The 17,211-nt window shown below is 45.3% G+C and overlaps 1 protein-coding gene across 1 annotated transcript in view; it reads left to right on the plus strand.

Annotated features, from left to right (window-relative positions):
• Positions 1 to 6,336: 6,336 nt before the first annotated feature.
• The window catches only part of LOC105937502 (cadherin-8), a gene marked incomplete at its 5' end in the record, with an annotated part of 110,046 nt that continues 99,171 nt past the window's right edge, over positions 6,337 to 17,211 (plus strand). Inside the window, 1 exon segment of the mRNA XM_036130708.1 lies at positions 6,337 to 6,631. Coding sequence (XP_035986601.1) covers positions 6,337 to 6,631 — 295 coding nt within the window.

The raw sequence follows: 17,211 nt of genomic DNA on the forward strand, positions 1-17,211 counted from the left end.
AGAGTTAGGGGAAAATTTCAGAACCCACCGTGGACCAAAAATACCAACAAGACCCAACGCACATTCAAGAGATATCTTGACAACCAGCAAGACTTGTGAGAAAATATAGCGTGGACCGATGAGACAGATGTAGGAATTCTTTGAAGATGCTCATCTCTATATATCTGATGTGAAACCAGCACAGTATCTCAACAAACAATAATCCTACCAACAATGACAACAACCTTCACTGTTTCAGGACCTGCACAATATGCTGTAATTGGCAGAACCCTGAATTCTTTCTCTATCTGAAACCCTGAAGGTGAATTTCTGGCCATCAGTTTATGACCTTAAACTCAAGTACACTTAGATGATGCAGCAACACAATAAGCTGAGGCAAATACCTTAGAGAGAGAAAAACAACAACAAGATGAAGGTTACGGGGAGTCCTCCTCGATGCTTGTGCTTAAATTCAGTATTTGACAACAATGTGTTATCGTAAACGGTTGATGGGAATCTGCGCTGCCAAGATTATGGCACAAGCATTTGTAAGGTTTAGCAGGCCATTACTTTCATACACATGGTTACTAGAAGTGTTTGATGATTGAGTGTGATAAAACCAAATAACCCGAAAATGTGAGTAAAAAAAAGCAACAAAAAAAACATGAATCTGTAAGGGTGCAGATACCTTTAACATAACTCTAAGTTTAATACGCCAGGCGGAACCCCTGTGTTGAAAACATTGACTCGTACACACTAGATTACACGCGAGTAGCCACACTGAATTAAAGGGGTGAAGAAGATGACAGACCATCATTAATTTGAGCTCATTTAGAGTTTCTCAGTGTGCAGGATGTTGTAAGGCATTCGTGTTAATGAGCCACATCATTCATGTGAAATGATGGCACAATTAGGAAACAAAAGTGCAAGGTGTGACAATTTAAGCGAATGTGCTTTGTCAGTGTCTTCAAACAACACCTCGGAGACGGCGAGCGCATAAAAGCCGGCTCGTGTTAAGGCCGCGCCGGGGAGGACTTGAGGGGGTCGGGAGGGTTTTTTTTTTCAGCCGACAGCTTCCCCCCCTCGCTGTTCCGCGCCCGGCTACGCTCCCGCAGGAATCCCCGCTGAACTCTGCCGCGCAAGTGGAATTAAAGACGCAGATTTCAGATGTTTTGATTCATGCCTGTGGGCTCGGTGTGCGACAGCGTCTTTTGAGAAGCGCGGAAGTTAACGACAGTAGGGCCTGAACCCCACGAACACCGAGCACTTCCTATAAAATCCCTCACATGACGGATCTCGAGTCATATATGAACGAAGAGTTGCAGTGAGGCAGGCGCTGTGTGTATTTTCGTGAATATATTTCAAACTTCTTTGCTTTTGTATCCCACTTTCTTCTACTTCTTTCCTTCCTTTTTCCCCTGTATTCTCCTCCTCCAAGTTTGACTTTTTTTTTAACTCAACCCAGCTCTCTGGCTCTCATCTGTTTGAGCAGCCTCACACAGCCCTGTCAGGCTCATTAGTTATACCAGGCTGTGCAGCGAGTGGGATCTAACCACTCAGCTTAGCATGTAATGCAGCTTTAGTGAACTAATGAAACCATAATCACAAAAATAATGAGGAGCGCGCAGCAATGTCCACCGACTTTTGGACTAGTTATTTGAGAGAAGGAATGAGGAACAATTCCATTTTGATTTTGTTTCCCCCTTCTTGTTATAAGGTATATATCCAGAGCACATTTGAGACTTCAGGGAGCATTCTGCGTCGTATTGTCTGTTGTATGATGCATTTTTGATGTATACAAGGCACTAGTAGGCTATGGTCCATTTCCATTTCCTGCGCTACTTATAAACCTATTGTCCCCAGTGGGCCTCATTTAGCTAAGAGTAGGCAAAGTTGGGCCATGTTTAGTATCCTGGCAACACTTCTTTCAGGGAAGCGCAGCAGCAGCTACAACATATAGACACGTCAAACGTTTTACCTGAGCGTGCAGCAAACTGGCAAAAACAGTTATCGTTAAGAACGCAACTATATGTTAACTGTTTTTTTTATTTGTTTTGTTTTTTGTGAGAACAACACAAAATAGTGAACAATTTTGAAGTGGAAAATACAGGGTCAATGTTAGTTTTTTTAAATGCATATAGACAAATTGGAAGAATGTGTCTTGTGTTCACTCCCATGCTTTAATACTGTGTCTGGAAATACAGCTGCAAGTCTTTTTTGATGGGGTATGATTCTACCAGCTTTTCACATCTACAGGCTGACATTTTTTTTTTTGTCGATTTTTCTTGATTTTGTCAGGACTGGATTGAGGGCATTTCTGAACATTGTCTTTCAAGTCTTACTGCAAGTTTCCAATTTGAACAGTTGAATCTATCAGTTGTAACTCTGGCTCATTCTGGAAGATGAACCTCAGTCTCAGTCTTGAGTATTTTTTTCCTTCTATGGAAAAAAAAAACTTCCCCACACTATGAAACTGCCACCACCACCACCACAGAGGCGATGATCTGCCCTGGGTGATGTGCAGACAGAAGGTTTTGCATATAGGCCCTACAGTAAAGTTTGGTCTGATCTAACCAGAAGACCGTTTTGCACCTTTTGTGCTTTCCCTTACATGGCATATGGCAATCTGCAAATGGGAACAGACTTTCTTTAACAGTTGCTTTCTTCATGCCATTCCTCCATAAAAGATGAGATTCTTCGACAAGTATTGTCGTCGCTGCTTTTCCGTTGCGTGTTAAAAGCCCAAAGTGCATTTTGATACAAATGTTCGCGGGATTTTTCAGATTCTCTGGGTTTTTTTGTTTTGTTTTTTTTTTCACGGGAAAAAAATGTCCTTGGTCTGAGGGAGGACTTTTCACTTTTACCGAGGATTGTTAAAGGGACAGGGTTGTGTGCAGCAAGGGAAGGCTCTAAGCCGCCAGCAAGAGAAAGGAAGGTTAAGGAGGTGAATGTACAAGTTTATCAATTTTATACCCTTAATCTATCACAGGAAGTAGTTTTTAAGGTGTTTTTAAATTAGAACCTACACCTCAAAACTTCATCTGTTCACTCAGTTCACCAGGATTGTGAATCTGTTGTAAAGCTGATTTCTTCTGGGATTTGCCCTTAGCTGCTAGCTGCTCTGCTGCGGCTAATGGCGGATATATAGTGTTTAGCATGTTTGTGGAGAATATCTATAAGGAGTATCCAAAAAATAAAAATGCAATGTTTTTCTGCGGATTGCTTTGGCCATTTTAGAAAATGTAGTGATTATTTATATGCAATTTTGCCACAGTTGGTTGTAGGAAACATCGGGGCATTAATGATCAAACTGAGCAGTAGTTTCGCTTGGGCTTTCCCGGGGTAAATAAAAAATTAGGCACATTGTCTCTAAGACTGGCTTTTGCATGTAAACCCAACTGGAGTATTAACTTTTAATTATTTTGTTATTTTTCATGGGTTTTATGCTGACAGCTCTGCTAGGAGGGAGATGCAGATGCAATCCTCAAGGGATCCTCTCTGTGTCCTGCCTACATACTCCACCTACCTCCACTGCCTGTCTACTCCGCTGTCTATGCATCTTCTACTTATATAATATTTTCTTATAATTAGACAGTCAAGGTATCCATTCTTTGTAACTGCAAATCTATTTTTTTGTTATTCTAATAAATGTTTTCTTTACTAAAACCTTTCATGTGCTGTAAATATTCAAGTGTTCTAATTATTATATTAATAAAAGAGAAATAAGTGTTTTATCAGTCCAAAAAAGGTTTGAAAAATTACATTAAAAAAACAACAAAAAACAAAAACGTTTCAACAAGAAAACTAATCCAGATGTTTTATTAACTTTTTTTTCTTATTTGATTTTTTCTACCTGGATTATTGAGATGCATCAGAACAGTGTTAATGAGGGTTTAGTAGTTATTGTAAATTAATCATGTAGTTGTAAAGCAACAACTCTGGCCAGGTTGGTTGAAAGTAAATGTAAAATAATTGTTTAATCTTTCCTGTAATGGAGTACAAGTTAAGGAATAATGGAAGGAATAAATCAACTGTATAACTCTAAAGCTAGAAAAAGAAATATTTTTGATGACCTAATATGCTTTCTTTAAATATTAGGATAGGTGTATGGGCTATACTAAACGATGTTTATAATGTTTCTCTTACACCATCATTCTCAGATAATGAGATTTCTTCTCTCCAGTTTTGGCCTATTTTAAGCTTGTTTAAAATGTGCTGCTTTTATTTTATGCAAATAAGCTGTAGCTGGGCGTGACTCTGACTTTTTACACGTGAAAATGGCTGCCAGCAGATGCACGTACATCTTTGACCCTGAGTCAGACCCAGAAGCAGAAGAAGTGAAGCCTCCTGCACAGCCAGCCAGGATCCGCCCAGTCAAACCAAAATGAATGAATTCACACATACCATAATATCACAGGACAGTTCCCCGTTGGTGGCAACAGCTCGCGCTCTGCTCTTATAACTCTGTTGTTTAAAGGCCATCGGCGGCACTCGGCTCCCTTCACCAGCACGACCAGCTACCATAACAGCTGTTGTTATGTGCAACATGCTAACCCTCTCCGTCTATCCAGCCACCGTAAAGACTCTTGACTCAACATTTTTTAATCATTCATCAAATGCTACAATCAGGGACATGTCCTGGGACTGTGGACAGGTCGTCTAAAACTGGGACTTTCCTCGGAAATTGGGGACATCTGTCAGGGTAACCCAAGGCTATCAGTAGCCATTAGTATTAACTCGGACTAAATGACAGAGCATGTTCTTGCAGAACAAAACACAAGTCATATCATTGAGTACTTACATGTCCATCATCTGCAGATTTCTAACGAACAGTAGGGACAAAACTTTCCTTTAGTAGAAATCTTTTGGGAAATCCTGCCGTGTACTGCTGGTAGTTTTCTAAAAACAGTCCTTCCTTGGCAATGTTCCTGGCTGTGAGATTACCATCCAAAATAAAATGAAGCCACACAGCTCTGTTCTCCTTGACCAGAAGAATGTGCACGGACACATGTTGCTTTGTTGCAGTCAGCAACAAAACATTTGTCCTTTCCAGCAGGCATTGCAAGCCATAAAGGCCAGCTGATGTGCTCCTTTTCTAAAATTAAGTGTGGGTGAGTGGCTGGGTTGGTGGTGATGGTGGTGGTGGGTGGTTGGGGGGGGGGGGGGGATGCTAGGGTTGCTAGGTAAGGTAACAGTGCCCACCAATTGTGATGCAATAATCACAAGGTTTTTGAAACGACTCATTTGTAGACGGCAACAAAACATTTAGTTATTGCCAAAAGACAACTGGATGAGTTTTTTTTTTAACACTTGGACAAGAAGCAGCAGAGACCCAAAGTGGGAGTGGAATAACATGCAAAAAGTAAAATTTTTAACAAAGAGTTAAAAGAAAGGCTGGATATAACATAGGGAAGGAGGAAATTAAATCATCCTTTTAAATTACAAAAATACCATGCAAAAGAAGTACAATTACTCATTCTAAGAATAGAAGATTTAGGAACGGATGACCTGAAGATGCTCCATAGGTTCTAGATCTAACTAACCACTACCTACAGAGATTTTACTAATGTCTAAAAAAAAAAAAAAAAGGAAAAGGATAAGGCTTGGGTCAGGCTTTTGCTGTAGGCCAATGGTTACTCATTATTGCCACTTGCTGGACTGAACGTGAAGTGGAGGTTTCTGCAGAACTTCTCCATTCATTATTAGGCTGATTTAAACACCGGCTACAACAGAGACCCGCCTACCTATAAGCCCAAGACCTTCATTTACACCAGGAAACCAAATCATGGGCCTTTAAACGGAAAATTAAGTCTTGTCACTTATTCACTGAGCTTTGGATCTCTGCAGCTCCTCCACAGTTACCATGAACATCTTAGCCGTTCTCTGATTATTCCTCATCTTGCCCAGGCTGAGTTTAGGTGGCCGCCCATTTCTCAGCAAACAGTTGTGCTGTAGTTTTTCCATTTTTGATATTAGATTGAACCAAGATCTGTAAGACCTTAAAATATTGTTTTACAACCTAACTCTGTTTTATACCTCTCCCCCGCAGTATCCCCAGTATCTTCCTGGGTCCTGATGGTTTATTTTATTCACAAAGATTCTCTAATAGATTTATGAAGCCTACATTTGTCCTTCTACGTCAGAATTGCACTAATTTGCATCGGTCTATCATTTAAAATTGAAAAAAAGAGAGATTATGGTGTCATATGACAAAATGTGAGAAGGCTTAAGGGACGTTCAGGTGAAGAATTTCCTGAAACAGCCGAGCAGATGAGCTAACCTTTGTGAATCCCCAGATCTACGTCTCCAAACACCATCCTAACATGATCTCTTATCTGTCTGGCCTTTTGCTTGCAGCTACACACAGACTTGGATGTCGGCGGCAAGAACATCAAATATGTTCTGGCAGGAGAGGGGGCAGGCACCATCTTCGCCATCAATGAGTTAACGGGAGACATCCACGCCATGAAGAGGCTGGACCGCGAAGAGAAAGCAGAGTACACGCTAACGGCCCAGGTCATTAACGCCGACACAGACGAGCCTTTGGAGCCACCGTCCGAGTTCATCATCAAAGTCCAGGACATAAACGACAATCCACCGCAGTTCATTGAAGGCCCGTACCGGGCATCCGTTCCAGAAATGTCTGGGGTTGGTAAGTCACAGTTGACAGACTTTTATTTCTAACCTCTTGCCTCTTACAGCAGCCAAATCACTGTATGAGATTTCCAAGATGGCTGATCTCTGATGGGCTAACTGACAGAAAGACTGAGAGAATCAGAACAAGAGGAAACAAATGTGCCTAATTTACAAGCTTGTCTGTGATTATCATTTTGGCCAGGGAGAATACAAGATTGAGGAATGGAATCAAATCTTCTGGACTTTAACCCTCAGCCAAGTGCTGTGACCATACAACCGAGGTCAGCATCCAAACCCAGTTAAAAGGTGGCCCTCTGTAGACGGCTTATGTACAAAGAAATGCAAAACGTGGCCAAAACGTTGCTTATTTTTATAAAGAAAAAACACAAAGGCAATACGGGAAATTCACAGCAATGTTTCAAACATGAAGCAGTCATCAGCACATTTGATTACAATACATTCTTCTCTAGGTACCATTCACTTTATATGTTGTCTTGCAAAAGTACTTGGAACTGTTTCCCATTCAGTCACATCGTGACGTTGTCATGTATGACCACTGTGAAGTTCATATGTATTCAGCTTCCTTTAATCTGATACCCCTAAGTGAAATGCCGTCGGCACATTTATGTGTCAAAAGATTTGAACGCCGTAATTTAGATTTTCTTCATGACTGTGTTTGTCTATGTAACAAACTTGAAGTCTGATGTAATGTGAAAGGTTGTCAAGGAATAAACACTTTGCTGGGTAGTGTATGCTATAAGCTACTGATAGCTTGATTTATAATTTGCAGAAGCATTGGAAAAGTCCAAAATGAAGTAGATCTTCGTTTGTTTGTTTTGTTTCACAAAAGTCAGGTTTTTTTATGGCATTTGAGACATGTAAAACAAAAGAAAATGTTATTTATTATTCACTGGGTTCTCACCATTTTCTTCCCCCAAGTCCAAAAACATGCATGATAGACCTACTGGAAGTTTTCAACTACTCTCTTAACATGAGCGTGGTATTTTTTGTGTGGTATTGTGCTGTAATGGCCCTTTCATGGACTGGTGACCTCTCCAGTGCTCCACTGACCTCCAAACAAACCTGCTGTCCTGTGATAAGCAGATAATAAAACAATTGATGAAATGGATAGTTGATGGATCGGACTTGCAATCAGATAATTCCAACTACCAGGTAGAATTTTAAGAACAAATCAAGACGGAAATAAAGTTAATGTTTTTAATATCCTTTAGACATCTGCTACATATGTCTCCTGATATACTATAATCTTAGCAATTTTATTCAAAAGCAGTTTCAAATGTGACTTCTCGCTTGCCTGCTTTCTTATAGCTGGCAATGCGGGACTGAATAAAAGCAAACTTTTTCAGTGTTTTACATTTTCTCATGAAAAATTGTAAAACAAATAAAGATTTCATCCATGAGCGAAGCCTGTTTGGTTAGCAGCTCTGCTTCAAGACTCTTTTGACTCTCAGTTTCTATAACATTGCTTTCTATGTGAATCTGGATTTTTTTTTTTGTGTGTGTGTGTGTGTGTGTGTGTGTGTGTGTGTGTGTGTGTGTGTGTGTGTGTTTGTGTGTGTGTGTGTGCGTGTGGGGTGGGGGGGGGGGGGGTAGTAGTCTTCAGCCAAGCAGTGGTGTGCAGCTACTGGTAGGATTCAGCTCTGCTTTACTCCAAACTTCCTTTAGATCCTTAGTGAAATGACGTTAAATTATATAAACTAAATAATAATTTCTTTATTGGTTTGAACCCATATTTTTTTTTTAAATACCTCCGCAAAGGTAACTGGTCCAAGCCATTTGTTATGTACAGCATCTCAAACACTGCCAGCTTGACGATTCCTCTTTTCTAAAACAAATGAGTCAAAGTTTCAGATAACATTAACTAGATTATCTCACTGTTTTGCACATTCTTTCAGGGATCAAACCCTATGGAGATTTCACAGGCAGGGGTGAAAAAGCCATTTACTACTTTTAACCATTTTTTTTGAAAATTATCTTATTGCAAATCTCTTTCTAGTAACTTTAATCCAGATCCAAGAGTGTAAAATGCTTGAGCCACTTCCTCTTTTTGAACTTACCATGTTACTATTGTAAAGGTTATTATGACACAAGTGCTTCTTTTTTTGCTCATAAACTGATTCCAACCTTTCTACAGAGGGCTCTTGTACCATTATTGCTTGTACAGTTCCAGTTTGTTTATCTAACATTGAGATAAAAACATAGTAGACCACTATTAAATAGAAACTCTTGAAATTTGGATTCACATCACGTGTTATCTTACTGTTCAGGTTTGTGTCAATCTTTGAGCTATCATGGTTTCAATGTAGACTAAGATTCTAAAACCCAGTTTAAGAAAAAAAATAATTTTTTTGTTGTTGCTCTGTTATGTTACTGAGGCAAATGTCAATATTGATGTGTCAGACAACCACATAAAGACCATCAAGTATGACCCAGACGTTGCAATCTCACTGGTGTTCTCATTTGTCCTCAATGTGATGGGATAAAGTTGCTACTGGCAGTGGCACAATGGCCGGTTGTTGTGGGGAAGACATAGAGGTGGTACTGTGACAGATGTACAGCACCACTGTCCAGCTGTGGTGCTGAGCGACTTTGCCTTCTACCACTGTACCGCCTGCTCAGGAGTAGCTACGTTCTCACTTCCACTGAGTTCATGCGTGTACATGGCCACTGTGTGATGATAATCTGTTGCTCATACAGGAGCGGCAGAACTCCTGCCAGTGGATCATTTTGTTGTGGTTTTGCTTTCAGGGCAACCTCGCTGCTGACCCTGGAGCAGCAGGGGGTCTTGTAGAAAAAAAAAAAACTGTTTCCATCAGCAGCAAAGAGGAGATCAGAGCGTGTCTTTATGCGCTTTTGACATTGGAGGAGCTCGGGCGAGAGAGCCGAGGTCTGTTGTCTGGCGTTACGCGCTTGTTATTGTGTTTTCTTCATTGAGCTGCCTCTTGTAACCTGTCACGGGGCTGACATAACATGCTAGGGCAGATGGTGTTAGGTATGTAATGGAATCTGTTTTGGTAAATCCCATCTGCAAAGGAGCAGCCTTTTGCGTCGGCTGCACGAGGAGCTGGTGATTTAGCTCCGGCTCCTCCCGCCGCCTGTGGCTGCTTCCTATTAGCTGCGGCTGTGTTGGAAGCGGAAAGGAACAAAAGATGCTGTAAAAGTAACCCGTGTAAACACCGAGAAACAGTGAACCCTTTTTGTCTGAACCCTGTTATGTGATCCCCGCCGCTCGAGGCTTTGGATCTCGGGTTGAACAGAACTCCGGCTCTCTGAGGGCTTTTGCCAGCGCCGAGCAGAGGCAACCGTGAAGACGAGGCAGAGAGCAAAGTGGCAGTCGACAGACAGCGCACTGTGATTTGCCACCGGGAATAATGCATAAGAAATGGAAATCGGCATCTCTTTGTTGACTGTTGTTCCCTTTTGTCACTACTGATTAATTAAACATTCACGGATGCTCAGTTGTTTGCTTGAAAGGCTTGTCTTTTTCTTTTTTTTTTCGTCTTCCTTTCAGCTACAAGTTTTTCCTCTTGCTAAGTTTTCCTGTGCCGCGGCGTTATGGGTAGACGCTCCGGACAAACAAACAACAACAAAAAAAAAGTCATTCATCTCTGCCGTCTCATATCCATAAAGCACCAGTTTCCTTCCAGCAGCGTTCCCCCCTCCTCATCACGGCTGAATCGAGAACGCGCGTTGGACTCGGCGGATTACCGGCAGTGCGTCGAGCCGCGTTGATAACTAATAAAGTCCACCAGAAGCGGAGCCGGAATAAAATAGGCGGCGGTGACGACGGCAGACACACGAGCGATTCCCCCCCCCACCGAGAGAAAGCGGGAAGTATTTAAATGTAATTACGGCGCGCGTTTGGAAAAGACGGCACGCCGGGTTCAGGCGCTGTCGAGAGGGCCGATGTGTCTCTTGCTCGGAGGGAACTCACCTCGCGTAGAACAATCAAAAATCTAATCCGAGACCATAACAGCCTGCTTCTCCTGACGATGTTATCCACTTACAGAGCTTGTCAGTTCCACTCCAGACTTCATCAGTGTCTTAGCCGCTTGGCGCTTATCGAGAGTGTATCCGCGCGGTATCAGCGAGACCAGGACAAATATCAACAACCACCTTTATCTGTCAAGGACTACAGCTAGATAGAACCCCCACCCCCCCCACCCCGTATTGAATGTCAGCACCCACCAAAGGAAGCGTTCCCCTACAGCCGGATGAGATATGTGACATGGGCCACTGAGGTTGCCATGTTTCCTGTGTGCTGAGGAGCATAAAGGTTAATGGGAAATGAAGGAGAAAGACCTTTTGTTCTTCCTTTAAAAGAGCTAGTCGGATAAGACGTGTGGCTTTCTCTGACTTTTCCCTGACTTTCATTTTCCTGAATGGCTGAGAACGGAGGTGACTATCATTGTACAGCACATCGTCTCTCTAAGTACAGTGCAACAAAGAGGGGGGGGTGTGGGGGGGGGCAGGCCAACCCCTTCGCTGGAGGGGAAATGGCTTGTTGGAATAAAATTAGATGTCATTAGTGTAAGCAGCCCGGGTGTATCTGTTATCAGTCGGGATTCTATGATAGGATCTCTTATGAGCAAGTTTTTGTTTTTTCCTCTTTTTATCTGTTAGTATTGTTACAGGGTCAAATGCATCCAAAAAATAACATTTTAGTAACAGAGAAGAGAATATTTTAAAACTTCCGCCAGAGAATAGTGGGTCATTAAATAATAATCCTTGTTTATTAGACTCTGTTGATGTTTCACTAATCAGGGCTTTAATTCTGGTGCGTTACTCTTCCACTGGAGACATTCATTAAGATTAATAACCCAGCATAATAAATCTGGTTTAAAAAAATTAAAGATCTAAAGCTCACCAGCAGCTGAGTAATATCAAATTTAGTTCTGGAATCAGGCAAAAAGCTTACCATGGAAAATAACCCCTTAAACCAGGTATTTCTATAACCTAATAGGGTAACTGTAATTGGTTTATACAGTAAATGATTGAGGTTCTTCCATAAACAAAGTCTCAGGGAGGTTTGTGGGGCTACCATTAACCTGGATTGAACAGCGTGCAGGAAGTTTATTTGGTCAATTTTTCTTATCCAAAAAGAGGCAAAGCACTGAACAAGGAATTAATATCCATCTGATGGAGTTTTCTTTTTCTTTTTTTTTTCTTTTTTGCAGCAGCAGTTGCGCCTTTAGCTCAATTTTTGGAGAGAAAAAACGAGACTTTAAAAAAAAAATATATATATATAAGTTGGCAAGGTGTGTAAGCTGTGCAAGTAATTACAACAACACTGGATCTGCTGTCATGGGGCTTCACACATCTATTTTTTTTGTCCTTGATATTAATATTAAACTTATAATTTAAGCAGAAAAAGAGAGTGATGAAGAGAAAAAAAACATCCAAACCAAATCTGTAGCCAAATCACTCATTAGCCTTCTAGATATTCTTCCTAAGTGTTATTCCCGTAGACGCTATCAAAGCCAACTACTTAAAGGTTTTTAAGTGTGTATAAGGCATCCATACTGTGGTCAGGATGGTTTGTTGTTGTGATGTTAGTGCATGTGGGCCCTGGGCGGAGGCCCATATACACTCCACTCTGTTGTCATTCAGAGTGAAGCTGGTCTTCATCTAGTCTTAAGCCACCTAACTAGATCTATGATAATGCTATGAAAAAAAAACAAATTATTAGCAAGCCTTTGATGAAGTATGTCTAAGCTTTTGTTATGAGCTCTGAATAGGAAAGTGCTTTAAGTCTGACACCTTGTATCTGATGTTCAGAGTCATATTTTGAAGTGAGAAAATAAGGAGATATTGAGACGTCGTGTTGTTTTGTCAGTCGTCTAATACAGACTTGTGGCGTTTCAGGCAGCATTTCTGTTATCTGAAACAAAAATGGTGACAGCGGCAGAAGAAACTGACGTGTAACCGTTCTTAGAATCCCTGAACCTGTCATGGTGCAGCCTTGCCTGCTGCACCATGGACATTTCAGGGCACTCTCAGCCTCCCATACAGCTCCAGATTCCATGCTCCACTAATCACCTACACCTGTCAGCCACTAATCAAGCCAGGACTCTTTCCACCTGTCATCACTATTTAAACCTTCCTCAGTTAGCTCTTCCCTGTCGGACCGTACTGTTACCTCTGTGTTCCTCTGCTCATCTTGTCCTGTTCTTGTCCAGCCTGAGTTTACCGTCTGCCTGCTGTTATCCTGGTCCTGCTTACACTCCAGCCCTGCAAGTATTCATCCAGTCGTGCTGCTTATCCTGCTGTGGTTCTGGTTTCCCATCTCCTTTCTGCTGTGCTGCTGGTCTTGCCACCTCCATGCTCCGGTTCCATCATGTTTGCCAGCTCTAACCATTAACTGCCTCCTGCTCCAGTCTGGATTGGACTCTGGTCATCATCATCCACCATTCATCCTCTTCAATAAACTCACTTAAAATTTAACTCTGTGTGTGGTGTGTTCGGGTTCAGGTTACAAAAACATGACAGAACGGTCCGACCATAAGAACCCGACACCCACACAGAGCTTCTGTGCAGGAGCTAGCAGGATGGATCCTCAACTGCTTCCGGACGACAGCACAGTGGAGCAGGTTCTACAGAGAAACGCGGAGCATCTGATTGAGCAACTCCGGGAACTTTTGGCTCAGGTTGCCACACTCAGTCCACCTTGGAGGCAGGTGGACGCGTTGGTTCAGACTCGCAACCTGCTGAAGGGCAAGACGGAGCTTCTCCCTCTCCTCAAGGCAACGGGGCTGATGGAGGAGTTAGAATGGAGCGAGAAGGCTGCATTTGCCCGGCTCTATGGCAGGTCGCTTCCACCCAGACCTCCGCCCGCCAGCCTGTCCACCTCGGCTGCTGCTCCCTGCGCTGATGCCTCCTCCACGTCACCTGTCGATCCTGCCGTTGTTGCTGCTGAGCCCACCATGCTCCCGGTCGCAGATCCTATCTCAGCTCCTCTCGCTGACACCGCTGCTGCTCCCTCCATTTTTGCCGTTTCTACCTCTGCTGCACCGGTCGATGCTGCTGCTGTTGAAGCCGTCACTGCAGCTCCTGCCGAGGCCGAGCCCACCAGATCCTCCGTTGTCTTGTCACCAGCAGCAGCCAACCCCTCGGTACCAAGCTCCTCCCGACGTAGACGCAGGGATCGCCGGCACCGGATCTCTACTACAGCGCTCCCTGAGGCTCAGCCTGATGTTGCAATTGCAACAGCACCAACGGGGTCCGACGTCACCTCTTTCTCCCTGGTGAGTTGGTCAGGTGTGGTCGCTGTGGCTGCCCAGGAGAATCTGGCCAGAGCGCCCCAAATCCCCGAGACCCAGCTATGGGACTTCTTTTATGAAGACAGAGATGACCTACTCCCAAATCACCTCACCCATGCCTCCGACGCCAAGAACCCTGTTTCTCCGCCGCCGGTTTCAGCCAAAGACTCTGTACCTGCTCAGTTTGCAGCCAAAAACTCAGTTCCTGCTCAGACCACAGCAAAAGACTCAGTATCCATTCCGCAGTCTGGCGTGGGTGAAGTGCACGCCAGCCCGCAGTCTGGCGTGGGTGAAGTGCACGCCAGCCCGGCGTCCGACGTGGGTCCAGAGCACGCCAGCCCGGCGTCCGACGTGGGTCCAGAGCACGCCAGCCCGGCGTCCGACGTGGGTCCAGAGCACGCCAGCCCGGCGTCCGACGTGGGCCCAGAGCACGCCACTACGGTGTCCGACGCGGGTCTCGAGCACACTAGTCCGGCCTACGACGCAGTGACCCAGGTGGGCTCACTGTCTGCCTGTGAAACGGGAACCCAAGAGGGTCCACCGCCTACAATCGAGGCAGGGACCCAGGAGGGTCCGGCGCCTGCCAGAGACGTGGGGACCCAGGAGGGTCCACCGTCTGCCAGACACGCAGGGACCCAGGTGGGTCCGCTGCCCGCCGTTGATGCGGGGACCCAGGAGGGTCCACCGCCTGTCAGAGACGCGGGGACCCAGGGGGGCCCGCCGCCCGTCATCGACGCGGGGATCCAGAAGGGTCCACCGCCTGCCATCGACGCGGGGACCCAGGAGGGTCCACCGCCTGCCATTGACGCTGGGACCCAGGCGGGTCCACCGTCTGCCTGTGATGCAGAGACCCAGGAGGGTCCGCCGTCCACCGTTGATACGGAAACCCAGGAGGGTCCGCCGTCCACCGTTGATACGGGGACCCAGGCGAGTCTACCACCTGCCAGAGATGTGGAGACCCAGGAGAGTCCGCTGTCTCATGAACTCTGTAGCCCAAGGCTTCCTGTAGCCTGTAGCCAGGTGCTTCCTGTAGCCTGTAGCCAGGTGCTTCCTGTAGCCTGTAGCCAGGTGCTTCCTGTAGCCTGTAGCCAGGTGCTTCCTGTAGCCTGTAGCCAGGTGCTTCCTGTAGCCTGTAGCCAGGTGCTTCCTGTAGCCTGTAGCCAGGTGCTTCCTGTAGCCTGTAGCCAGGTGCTTCCTGTAGCTTGTAGCCAGGTGCTTCCTGTAGCTTGTAGCCAGGCGTTTCTTGTAGTTTGTAGCCAGGCGTTTCTTGTAGTTTGTAGCCAGGCGTTTCTTGTAGTTTGTAGCCAGGCGTTTCTTGTAGTTTGTAGCCAGGCGTTTCTTGTAGCTTGTAGCCAGGCGTTTCTTGTAGCTTGTAGCCAGGCGTCCCCTGAAGCCCGTAGCCAAGCGTTTCCAGTTTCCTGTAGCCCAGCGCCGCCAGTTTCCTGTAGCCCGGTGGCCTCTGTGGCCTGTAGCCCTGTGGCCTCTGTGGCCTGTAGCCCTGTGGCCTCTGTAGCCTGTAGCCCTGTGACCTCTGTAGCCTATAGCCCTGTGACCTCCGTAGCCTGTAGCCCTGTGACCTCTGTGGCCTGTAGCCCTGTGGCCTCTGTAGCCTGTAGCCCTGTGGCCTCTGTAGCCTGTAGCCCTGTGACCTCTGTAGCCTGTAGCCTTGTGACCTCCGTAGCCTGTAGCCCTGTGACCTCTGAAGCCTGTAGTCCTATGTCCGGTGGCGTGGCGCCGCCCTTAGTCGGTAGCCCCGTGTCTTCCAGGGTCTTCTTCCAACGCTGGCCACACCTGACTTTGCAGTCTCGTCGGGGTCGCCCACCGCGACGCCCGCGTCTTGCTCTGCCTCGTCGGGGTCGCCCACCACGACGCCCGAATCTGACTCTGCCTCGTCGGGGTCGCCCACCGCGACGCCCGAATCTGACTCTGCCTCGTCGGGGTCGCCCACCGCGACGCCCGAATCTGACTCTGCCTCGTCGGGGTCGCCCTCCACGACGCCCGAATCTGACTCTGCCTCGTCGGGGTCGCCCTCCGCGACGCCCGAATCTGACTCTGCCACGTCGGGGTCGTCTGCCACGACGCCCGTTTTGGACTTGGCTGTCCCGCCGTCGGGGCTGCCCTCCTCGAGGTTTCGATCGGGCGCTATTGCTCCGCCGCCTGCCACGTCCTGGCCGCCCTCCTCGAGGTTTTAGACGGGCGGTGCTGCTCCGCCACCTGCCTCGGCCTGGTCGACCTCCTCGAGGACTCTTTGTGGCTTAGTAGCCGTTTAGCCTGCGCCCTTAAGGCCTGCGCTTGTTTATTTTTTGTTCGAGCTCTGCCTTAGTTTTGAGTTATGTAGAATTCCTCAGTTTTAGAGTTATTTAGGGGGTTCTTTGTTTTCCTTAGAGTACTTGAGTTTCTTTTTTGTTTTTGTTTTTCCAGCTCTGTTCTAGTGTTCTAGGTCTGCCTTTAGTCTTCCGGGGTTTGCTTTAGAATTCTAGTTTTTTTTACCTTAGTCTTCCAGTTTTTGCTTTTGTGTCCTTATTCTATCTTTAGTTATTAGTGTACCTGTCCTAGTCTCCTCGTTTTGCTTAAATTTTATAGTTTTGCTTTAGTGTTTTGTTCCTTTCCTAGTTTTGATTTTCTAGTTAGTCAAGGAAAGACTAAAGCAAGTCTTTCCTTGTGTTACCCCAGCCCTAGTTTTCCAGTTTTGCTCTACTTATTTATTTTTTAGTTTCTGTTTTGAATTTTCTAGTTTTGCCTTGGTTTTCCAGTTCTTGGTTGGATTCCTTTGCCCAGCGCTTTTTAATCTCAGCGCTCCTTGGTCCTCGCATTCATTTAGACTTCGGATCCCTGGTTCTGAGCTGTTTCATGCTCTTTTGCTTTTGTTGGTTTGAGTTTCCCTAGTTTTTGTTTTTGCCTCCTAGTTCCCCTGTTATTCCTTGTCCCTGTAGTTCACCTATGTTTTTTAGCCCTGTAGTTCCAGTCCTAGCCCTGTAGTTCTCGTCTTGGCCCTGTAGTTCTTGTATTTGCACTGTAGTCCCTGTCAAGTTTTGTAGTTCCGGTCTTAGTTCTGTATTTGTTTTTCTAAGTTTTTGTTTTTATCCCCTTAGTGTCTGTGTGTCTGGGTTCCTGCGTTAGGACGGGTTCCGGCGCCCTTTAGGTCCCTACGCTTTATGTCCCCTAGTTTCCCTGTTTTGCTAGTTCTCCTGAATCCTCCTAGTTTCTCTGTTTCCCTGGTGTTTTGATTTTTCTGTTTTTCTGGCGTGTTAGTACGTCCTCTAGTTCCCCCAGCGTCTCCTAGGGTTTTGCCTGCCAGCGTAGTGTAGAGGTTTTT

The sequence above is a fragment of the Fundulus heteroclitus genome, unplaced genomic scaffold (assembly GCF_011125445.2).
Source record: "Fundulus heteroclitus isolate FHET01 unplaced genomic scaffold, MU-UCD_Fhet_4.1 scaffold_375, whole genome shotgun sequence".
Classification (NCBI taxonomy): domain Eukaryota; kingdom Metazoa; phylum Chordata; class Actinopteri; order Cyprinodontiformes; family Fundulidae; genus Fundulus; species Fundulus heteroclitus.